The following is an 11,591-nucleotide window of genomic DNA, read 5'->3' on the forward strand; positions in this document are numbered from 1 at the left end:
CGCAAGCATTTCCCTTTGGAAAGGCACTGTTAGCAGTGCCGTGCCACCATACGGGAAAAGACACAAAAGGCGCCCCCTTTCCGCAGCCAAAGCGAGTAAAGCGACGCACCTTGGTTTCGGATAGTCTTTATCGCTTTTCCCCCCGCCACGAAAAAGCCATCAAATGTCCAGTTGATTGTAAAGCAAGGAAGCCATCTTTCGTCGCTTTTACATCCCCTGCCGCAAAAGTGATTAGGGATGATCATCAAGACTCTTAGTGGGTAAGTATCATCGCGCTCGTTGACGACGACGGTGCGTCGAAAATGGGCCGTTTCTTGCTGCTGAAACAAGCTTAATTTGGCCCTGTTTGGAACGCGGGAGTTTTTTGGTCGATTTCAGCGGAAATTTGGCACCGTGATCTTGATCTTTTTGCAAAGTTCACGTAGCCAAATGGGTCCTTGATCGAGCTAGTCGTGGCGGCAATGGAGTGTGGCCGCGGGCAGGCCAGGTGGCGGGACGGGGACGCGAACCGAACGGCATCGCACGTCACCGTATCCCACATGCACTGCACCGCAGTTAGATGTTCCTTTTCCTTCGCCTCGCCCTGTTAAAGGAAAGAGGAAAGGAAATCACGGCGCCCACCCAACACCCACCACAGAGCACGTATCCTATTCGTGCTCCTAGCTAGCAAGCGAGCTATATATACGGCCGATGAGACACACTTCTCCGTGGCATCGGAGAGCGCGGGGCACACACTGACCGACATGGTGTCTCACTCTCACCTCGAGATGGGCGGCGCGGCGGGGATCAAGCTCTTCGGCAAGGTCATCACGCGGCAGCCGACACGCACGGGCGCAGACGGCGGCGGTGGCGGCGTGGTGGTGTCCAAGACGCAGCAGGCGGCGCCCATGTCGTCGTCCTCGTCGTCTTCGGGGCGCGGGAGCGCCGAGCAGCTGGAGGAGGCCGCGAGGGCGCGCGCGGCGGCGGCGGAGGCGCGGCTGCCGTGCCCGCGGTGCCGGAGCGAGGACACCAAGTTCTGCTACTTCAACAACTACAACGTCAACCAGCCGCGGCACTTCTGCCGGGCCTGCCACCGCTACTGGACGGCCGGCGGCGCCATCCGCAACGTGCCCGTCGGCTCCGGCCGCCGCAAGAACCGCCCGGTGCTGCACGGTGCCTCCACGGTCATGAGTGTTGCCGACCACCACTTGGCGGGGCCGGCGTCTCCGGGGATGCCGAATGGGCTTGGCTTCCACCCAGATCATGGATGGTCTCAGGCCGTCCCGCCGACGGCTTACCTCGGCCACGGAGAGATGGAGCAGTGCTGGTGGCTCGTTCATCAGTACCCAGCCCAAGGCCAGGTCAACGGGGACGTCCAACTAAGCCCTTCGTCTCTGCGGATCAACCAATACGCATGAATAAAATTTAAATTTGTTGCCGTATGTTCCAACAATGTAAAAAGTTGCAAATTCAGGCTTCCCAGCTCCTGTCGATTGAAACTCCGGGTTTGCTGTTTCTCAATCGATCGGGGAATAGTTATAGCTCAATCGATGCTATAGTGGTCAGATTGTACGCAGAGATTCGTTCTCATTTTTGTTTTTATATTGTTGTTATTTCTTCTACTGTTTTTATTGGAGACAATTGAGAAATTCAATTGAGCTCTAGGCGCTCCCTTGAAACTAGGGATGAAAAAAAGAGTGGGAACGGACGAAATTGGGTGCTGCCATATATGTTTTCGTGTTTTTTTTTCTGAATACGGAAGCCAATACAGAAATGCCGGAAACAAATACAGAAACGAGTACTACCTAAAATGAAAATGGAGCTAATACAACATGGACACAGGGATGGAAGCGAAGTGTTCACGGAAACTAAAGATCCGTTGAAACATAGACAAAAAGACAAGGAAACCAATATAAGTTGTTCAATTGATCCCCCACGTCGCCCAATTTTAGACACCCCCCTCCCCGCCCGCCCGCGTCGCCCCCGCTCGGGCGACTCGGGCGGAGTTGCAACCCTAGCCGCCGGGGGCTCCCCGTCCTTCCATCCCTCCCTCCGCCGCCGTCGAAGGACGCCGCCGGCTTATAACGCGGGGGCTGACTACGGTGGCAGGGGCCTCCCCTCTTTCCTGCGCCATGGGGGCGGTGCGGATCCCCCCGGCGTGTGGTCGCATGGCCGATCTGGCCTTGGTGGCGTGGCGGGCCTGCTTTCCAGCGGCGGCGCCTCGGCCTAGGGCGACGATGGTGGCGGGTGCGGCGGCCGGCCCTGCTTCAGGCAGCGGCCTTGGCTACGTTTAGCGGCGACGGCCGGGTCTGCGGCGACGGACCATCTGACCTCGGATCGGCGGTGGCGGCATGGAGAGCTTGGTGGTTGGGTTAGCGCCATGCGTGGTTTGCCCTCCGGACAAATCTGATCTGACCGGTGCGGCCTGCTCGATGTGCGGCGGCTCAGATCGGCGGTGACCCATGCACACATGCTTGATGGAGGTTCTTCGAGCGGATCTGGGTGAAAGGCTCGTTCTCGGCTTGATGCCAAGACCGGCGTTGGCGACACTTTTTTGTGTCATTACCTTCTTGAAGGCATCGCTGTGGAGAAGCTCCAGACCTCTATCTGCTACCTCCAAGGGAAACCCTAGATCAGTAGATCGGATGACGACGGCGCATTGGTCTCGTTTCCTCCTTGGGGCGTCATTCTTGGAGGCGTACACATGATCGAGGGACCAGTGGGCAGCTTTTTTGATGGAGCGGTGCTTCCTCCTACACATTGATGACGGCGGATCCCGGTGGCGTGGCGCAGTGAAGACTCGGCGCCCGATGCGCGGTGATGGACTCACGCAAGAGAAAGTAGTTGTCTGGCGCATGGTGGCGTTGATGGCAGAGTGGCCTGACAAGATAGAAGTCTCAATATCCGCTCTGAAGATGAACATGTGAAAGATGGCGGCGACGACACATATGAGTGCGTCAGATCAGTTTATGCACCAGACCCGATGTGTGGCTCGGCTGGGGTTTCTAGCTTTTGATGATAGGCTTAGGTGAGTCGTTTGGGTATTTGACCTAGCTAGCAACCCTTCATCATATGTATAGAATTAGTTGCATATGTTGTGAAGATGGCGGATTCAGACATATTTTTGTAATACCTTATAAGGTCCTCGAGAATAATTAATAAAGTGGCCGCATGCATCTTCCAAATGCAGAGGCCGAGGGTCATCCTCCTTTTTAAAAAAAAGTTGTTCAATTGATAAGATGGTTACTAAATATTGTGATATATAATATGGCGACATGCTCGCTTAGGGATTAGGGATTCTGCTCGCGTGCTGCCATGCTTGGTGTATTAGTAGCACCGTAGAAGTTGGGTCATCTGGGCAATTTGGCTCATCATTTGTTGGGCCTAATTGTATGTTTGTTGGGCTGCAAAATAACCGTGTGCTCATATTCAAAGCGAAAAGTTCCATATTAACGTAAATGAAAAATTCATCTGAGAGCGCGCCTGCGAAGAAAAAAGAATATGATAAAAGCTTTGCAAAATTCTTTAGGGGCAATTGTAGTTGACCCGGAGGAACTTAAAGCGATGGCCAACAGTTTCTATCAAACATTATATACTTCAGAAGGGATACATGATTTGGATGTCGTGCTAAACCATGTACCAAGGAGGGTAACAGATGAGATGAATGTGAGTTTGAATGCGTAATACACTGCTAAGGAGGTAAAAACGACACAGTTTCAGATGTTCCCTACAAAAGCACCAGGGCCAGATGGCTTTCCTGCTCATTTTTATCAACGCAACTGGGATATATGTGGTGAAGATGTCGCAAGGATTGTGCTGTAGATAGTTCGGGGGGGGGGGGGGGGGAGGAAAGCCCGAAAGAAATTAATGATACAGTCTTGGTTCTAATACTACCTCCGTCATGGTTTAGAAGGCGCGCTTGGAAATTCTCTGGACCTAGGTGATTATCTATTGGTTGTGAGATGGGCTAAAAATTAGCATTCACACTATGCATGCATATAGAAATAGTATATCAGAGTACTAATTAGCTACTAGAAATAAATGCAATGCGCCCTAAACCTTGTCTATTATGGAAACACACGCAAATTTAACTATGTCTTCTAAACTGTGACAGAGGGAGTATCTAAGGTAATCAACCCCTCTTTGTTAACTCAATTCCGACCTATAAGTCTTTGCAATGTGCTATATAAGATTTCTTCAAAGGTTGTGGCCAACAGATTGAAGTTAGTGTTACCCAACATAATATCTGAGGAGCAGTTAGCCTTTGTACCTGGCAGGCTCATCACAGACAATATTATATGTGCTTACGAGTGTCTGCAATTCATGAAAAGGACAAAATCAAAGTAAAATTGCTTCTGTGCTTTGAAGTTAGATATGATGAAAGCGTATGATAGGCTGGAGTGGTCATATTTGAAGGGTATTATGGCCAAGCTGGGTTTCTCTCAACAATGGATCAATACAGTGAAGGAAATATGCCCTAGAGGCAATAATAAAGTTGTTATTTATATTTTCTTATATCATGATAAATGCTTATTATTCATGCTAGAATTGTATTAATCGGAAACTTAGTACATGTGTGAATACATAGACAAAACAGAGTGTCCCTAGTATGCCTCTACTTGACTAGCTCGTTAATCAAAGATGGTTAAGTTTCGTGACCATAGACATGTGTTGTCATTTGATGAACGGAATCACATCATTAGAGAATGATGTGATGGACAAAAACCATCCGTTAGCTTAGCATAATGATCGTTTAGTTTTATTGCTATTTCTTTCTTCATGACTTATGCATATTCCTCTAACTATGAGATTATGCAACTCTCGAATACTGGAGGAACACCTTGTGTGCTATCAAATGTCACAACGTAACTGGGTGATTATAAATATGCTCTACAGGTGTCTCCAAATGTGTTTGTTGGGTTGGCATAGATCAAGATTAGGATTTGTCACTCCGTGTATCGGAGAGGTATCTCTGGTCCCTCTCGGTAATGCACATCACTATAAGCCTTGCAAGCAATGTGACTAATGAGTTAGTTGCGAGATGATGTATTACGAAACGAGTAAAGAGACTTGTCGGTAATGAGATTGAACTAGGTATGATGATACCGACGATCGAATCTCGGGCAAGTAACATACTGATGACAAAGGGAATGACGTATGTTGTTATGCGGTTTGACCGATAAATATCTTCGAAGAATATGTAGGAACCAATATGAGAATCCAGGTTCCGCTATTGGTTATTGACTGGAGATGTGTCTCGGTCATGTCTACATAGTTCTCGAACCCGTAGGGTCCGCACGCTTAACGTTCGATGATGATTTGTATTATGAGTTATGTGTTTTGGTGATCGAAGTTTGTTCGGAGTCCCGGATGAGATCACGGACATGACGAGGAGTCTCGAAATGGCCGAGAGGTAAAGATTAATATATTGGAAGGTTATATACGGACACCAGAATGGTTTCGTGGTTCGGGGATTTTTTGGAGTACCGGGAAGTTACCGGACCCCCCCTCGGGAAAGTTAATGGGCCTCATGGGCCATTGTGGAGAGAGGGACGAAGGCCACAAGAGGAGGCGCGCGCCTCCCCCCTGCCTAATCCGAATTGGACAAGGGGTGGGGGTGCCCCCCTTTCCTTCTCCCTTTCCCATCTTTCCCCTTTCCCCTCTCCGTTGGAAGGAAAGGGGGGTCGAATCCTACTACGAGTGGAGTCCTAGTAGGACTCTTCCCCCATGGTGCGCCACCCCTAGGGCCGGCCACCTCCTCCTCCCCTCCTTTATATACGGGGGTGGGGGCACACCAATAGTTCTCTTAGCCGTGTGCGGTGCCCCCTCCACAGTTTACTCCTCCGGTCATAGCGTCATAGTGCTTAGGCGAAGCCCTGCGCGGATCACATCACCATCACCGTCATCACGCCGTCGTGCTGAAGGAACTCTCCCTCGACCCTCTGCCGGATCAAGAGTTCGAGGGACATCATCAAGCTGAACGTGTGCTGAACACGGAGGTGCTGTACGTTCGGTACTTGGATCGGTTGGATCGTGAAGACGTTTGACTACATCAACCGCGTTAACCTAACACTTCCGCTTTCGGTCGAGGGTACGTGGACACACTCTCCCCCTCTCATTGCTATGCATCTCCTAGATAGATCTTGCGTGATCGTAGGTTTTTTTTGAAATTGCATGCTACGTTCCCCAACAGTGGCATCCGAGCCAGATCTATGCGTAGATGATATGCACGAGTAGAACACAAAGAGTTGTGGGTGATAATAGTCATACTTCTTACCACCAACATCTTACTTTGATTCGGCGGTATTGTTGGATGAAGGGTCCCGGACCAACATTACATGACCATGTTCATGAGACCGGTTCTACCGACGTGCTTTGCACACAGGTGGCTGGCGGATGTCTGTTTCTCCAACTTTAGTTGAATCTAGTTTGACTATGGCCGGTTCTTGTTGAAGGTTAAAACAGCACACTTAACGAAAAATCATTGTGGTTTTGATGCGTAGGTAAGAACCATTCTTGCTAGAAGCCCGTAGCAGCCGCATAAAACTTGCAACAACAAAGTAGAGGATGTCTAACTTGTTTTTGCAGGGCATGTTGTGATGTGATATGGTCAAGACGTGATGAGATATAAATTGTTGTATGATATGATCATGTTTTGTAGAAGTTATCAGCAACTGGCAGGAGCCTTATGGTTGTTGCTTTATTATATGAAATACAATCGCCATGTATTTGCTTTACTTTATCACTAAGCGGTAGCGATAGTCGTAGAAGCAATAGTTGGCGAGACGACAATGACGCTACGATGGAGATCAAGGTGTCTAGCCGGTGATGATGGAGATCACGAAGGTGCTTTGGAGATGGAGATCAAAGGCACAAGATGATGATGGCCATATCATGTCACATATTTTGATTGCATGTGATGTTTATCTTTTATGCATCTTATTTTGCTTAGTACGGCGGTAGCATTATAAGATGATCCCTCACTAACTTTCAAGGTATACATGTTCTCCCTGAGTATGAACCATTGCTACAGCTTGTCGTGCCGAGACACCACGTGATGATCGGGTGTGATAAGCTCTATGTTCACATACAATGGGTGCAAGCCAGTTTTGCACATGCAGAATACTCGGGTTAAACTTGACGAGCCTAGCATATGCAGATATGTCCTCGGAACACCGAGACTAAAAGGTCGAACGTGAATCATATAGTATAGATATGATCAACATAGAGGTGTTCACCATTGAAAACTACTTCATCTCACGTGATGATCGGACATGGTTTAGTTGATATGGATCACGTGATCATTTAGATGACTAGAGGGATGTCTATCTAAGTGGGAGTTCTTAAGTAATATGATTAATTGAACTTTAATTTATCATGAACTTAGTCCTGATAGTTTTTGCATACCTATGATGTTGTAGATCAATGGCCCGTGCTACAGTTCCCTTGAATTTTAATGCATTCCTAGAGAAAGCTAAGTTGAAAGATGATGGTAGCAACTACACGGACTGGGTCCGTAACTTGAGGATTATTCTCAGTGTTGCACAGACGAATTACGTTCTGGAAGCACCACTAGGTGCAAGACCCGCTGCAGGAGCAACTCTGGACGTTATGAATGTCTGGCGGACTAAAGCTGATGACTACTCGATAGTTCAGTGTGCCATGCTTTATGTCTTAGAATCAGGACTTCAAAGACGTGTTGAACGTCATGGAGCATATGAGATGTTCCAGGAGTTGAAGTTAATATTTCAAGCAAATGCCCGAGTTGAGAGATATGAAGTCTCCAACAAGTTCTATAGCTGCAAAATGGAGGAGAACAGTTCTGTCAGTGAACACATACTTAGAATGTCTGGGTACCATAACCACTTGACTCAGTTGGGAGTTAATCTTCCTATTGATAGTGTCATTGACAGAGTTCTTCAATCACTGCCACCAAGATATAAAGACTTCGTGATGAACTATAATATGCAAGGGATGGGAAAAACAATTCCCGAGCTCTTCGCGATGCTAATGGTTGTGGAGGTAGAAATCAAGAAGGAGCATCAAGTGTTGATGGTTAACAAGACCACTAGTTTCAAGAAAAAGGGCAAAGGGAAGAAGGGGAACTTCAAGAAGAATAGCAAGCAAGTTGCTGCTCCCGGGAAGAAGCCCAAGTCTGGACCTAAGCCTGAAACTGAGTGCTTCTACTACAAAGGGATGGGCCACTGGAAGCGGAACTGCCCCAAGTATTTGGCGGATAAGAAGGATGGCAAAGTGAAAGGTATATTTGATATACATGTTATTGATGTGTACCTTACTAATGCTCGTTGTAGCGCCTGGGTATTTGATAGTGGTTCTGTTGCTCATATTTGCAACTCGAAACAGGGCTACGGATTAAACGAAGATTGGCTAAAGGCAAGGTGATGATGCACGTCGGAAATGGTTCCAAGATTGATGTGATCGTCGTCGGCACGCTACCTCTACATCTACCTTCGAGATTAGTTTTAGACTTGGATAATTGTTATTTGGTGCCACTGTTGAGCATGAACATTATATCTGGATCTTGTTTGATGCGAGACGGTTATTCATTTAAATCAGAGAATAATGGTTGTTCTATTTATATGAGTAATATCTTTTATGGTCATGCACCCTTGATGAGTGGTCTATTTTTGTTGAATCTCGATCCTAGTGATACACATATTCATAATATTGAAGCCAAAGATACAAAGTTAATAATGATAGTGCAACTTATTTGTGGCACTTCCGTTTAGGTCATATTGGTGTAAAGCGTATGAAGAAACTCCATGTTGATGGGCTTTTGGAATCACTTGATTATGAATCACTTGATACTTGCGAACCATGCTTCATGGGCAAGATGACTAAGACTCTGTTCTCCGGAACAATGGAGCGAGCCACTGACTTATTGGAAACAATACATACTGATGTATGCGGTCCAATGAGTATTGAGGCTCGCGGTGGGTATCGTTATTTTTTGACCTTCACAGATGATTTAAGAAGATATGGGTGTATCTACTTAATGAAACATAAGTCTGAAACATTTGAAAAGTTCAAAGAATTTCAGAGTGAAGTGGTAAATCACCGTAACAAGAAAATAAAGTTTCTACGATCTGATCGTGGAGGTGAATATTTGAGTTATGAGTTTGGTCTTCATTTGAAACAATGTGGAATATTTTCACAACTCATGCCACCTGGAACACCACAGTGTAATGGTGTGTCCGAATGTCGTAACCGTACTTTATTAGATATGGTGCGATCTATGATGTCTGTTACCGATTTACCACTATCGTTTTGGGGTTATGCATTAGAGACAGTTGCATTCATGTTAATAAGGGCACCGCCTAAATCCGTTGAGACGACACCGTATGAACTATGGTTTGGCAACAAACCAAAGTTGTCTATTCTTAAAGTTTGGGGTTGCGATGCTTATGTGAAAAAGTTTCAAACCGATAAGCTCGAACCCAAATTGGAGAAGTGCGTGTTCATAGGATACCCAAAAGAAACTGTTGGGTACACCTTCTATCACAGATCCGAAGGCAAGATTTTTGTTGCTAAGAATGGATCCTTTCTAGAGAAGAAGTTTCTCTCGAAAGAAGTGAGTGGGAGGAAAGTAGAACTTGATGAGGTAATTGTACCCTCTCTCGAATTGGAAAGTAGCTCATCACAGAAAACCGTTCCCGTGATGCCTATACCAACTAGAGAGGAAGCTAATGATGATGATCATGAAACTTCAGATCAAGTTACTACTAAACCTCATAGGTCCACCAGAGCATGATCCGCACCATAGTGGTATGGTAATCCTGTTCTGTAAGTCATGTTATTAGACCATGGCGAACCTACAAACTAAGAAGAAGCTATGATGAGCCTAGATTCCGACAGACGACTTGAGGCCATGAAATCTGAGATAGGATCCATGTATGAGAACGAAGTGTGGACTTTGGTGGACTTGCCCAATGATCGGCAAGACATTGAGAATAAATGGATCTTCAAGAGGAAGACATACACTGATGGTAGTGGTACTATCTAGAAAGCTCGACTTGTCGCAAAAGGTTTTTGACAAGTTCAAGGTGTTGACTACGATGAGATTTTCTCGCTCATAGAGATACTTAAGTCTGTCTGAATCATGTTAGCAATTGTCACATTTTATGAAATCTGGCAAATGGATGTCAAAACTGCATTCCTTAATGGATTTCTTAAAGAAGAGTTGTATATGATGCAACCAAAAGGTTTTGTCGATCCTAAAGGTGCTAATAATGTGTGCAAACTCTAGCAATCCATCTATGGACTGGTACAAGCATCTCAGAGTTGGAATATACGCTTTGATAGTGTGATCAAAGCATATGATTTTATACAGACTTTTAGAGAAGCCTGTATTTACAAGAAAGTGAGTGGGAGCTCTGTAGCATTTCTAATATTATATGTGGATGACATATTGTTGATTGGAAATAATACATAATTTCTGGATAGCATAAAAGGATACTTGAATAATAATTTTTCAATGAAAGACCTATAGAGATAGATCAAGACGCTTAATAGGACTTTCACAAAGCACATACCTTGATAATTTTGAAGAAATTCAAAATGGATCAGTCAAAGAAAGGGTTCTAGCATGTGTTACAAGGTGTGAAGTTGAGTCAGACTCAATGTCCAACCGCTGCAAAAGATAGAGAGAAAATTAAAGTCATTCCCTATGCCTCAGCCATAGGTTCTATCATGTATGCAATGCTATGTACCAGACCTGATGTGTGCCTTGCTATAAGTTTAGCAGGGAGGTACCAAAGTAATCCAGGAGTGGATCACTGGACAGCTGTCAAGAACATCCTAAAATACCTAAAAAGGACTAAGGATATGTTTCTCGTTTATGGAGGTGACAAAGAGTGAGGGAGTTCGCTGGTCATGGATGACACGGAAGTTCCCCGGATCTTGTGGGTAAAGTGTGCAACCTCTGCAGAGTGTAAAACTATTCGAATAGCCGTGTCCACGGTCAAGGACAGTTGGGTGGTGCTGCTTAGACTACGTCCATATGTTTCTGGAAAACAACACGGTTTGGTAAATATGTTGATGGGATTCGTGAGGAAGTCACGATGATCTTGAGCACGACTTGTTCACAACTCCTTCTCGATGTTAATGTCTGTAACCTCCTGATACTTGTTGCAGACGCATTCATGTCCTTGATAAATGTTGATCTTAATTGCATGAGAAAAATTAGCTTTCCACAAAAATGTCGATTTAGCAGTAGTGCCTTGCATAATTATTCTGTTATCACCCTTGGGTTGCTTGCGAGTACATTCAAAGTACTCATTGGCTTGCCACTGGTTATTTTATTGGCCAGGCATGCAAGAACATGATATGATGAAGAATACTTCGGTGACGAACATGCGAGCTAGGATGCTTCCCAGTCAGAATGCCTGTAGGGTTAAGGCAGATGGCATGGGTCCATGTTATTGACGAAGATTTCCGCTGCAATGTTATACTCAAAACTTGAACATAATGGTCATAATTTATGTAAGTCGGTATGTACGGATGTAAGACCCTTGTTATTCAGCATCTGTGTGTTCAGTGAGCATTGATCTCTGGGATCACTGTACATGTGCATCGGTGATCACGACTTATGA

General features: G+C 45.8%; 1 protein-coding gene across 1 annotated transcript; it reads left to right on the forward strand.

Moving 5' to 3' along the window:
- The first annotated feature begins 682 nt into the window (after positions 1-682).
- Positions 683-1,597, forward strand: LOC123173146 (dof zinc finger protein 5). Its single transcript, XM_044589895.1, has one exon. The coding sequence runs from the start codon at positions 744-746 to the stop codon at positions 1,395-1,397; it is 654 nt and encodes a 217-aa protein (XP_044445830.1). The 5' UTR covers positions 683-743; the 3' UTR covers positions 1,398-1,597.
- Positions 1,598-11,591: the final 9,994 nt, after the last annotated feature.

Source organism: Triticum aestivum, chromosome 1A (genome assembly GCF_018294505.1).
Source record: "Triticum aestivum cultivar Chinese Spring chromosome 1A, IWGSC CS RefSeq v2.1, whole genome shotgun sequence".
In the NCBI taxonomy this organism is placed as follows: domain Eukaryota; kingdom Viridiplantae; phylum Streptophyta; class Magnoliopsida; order Poales; family Poaceae; genus Triticum; species Triticum aestivum.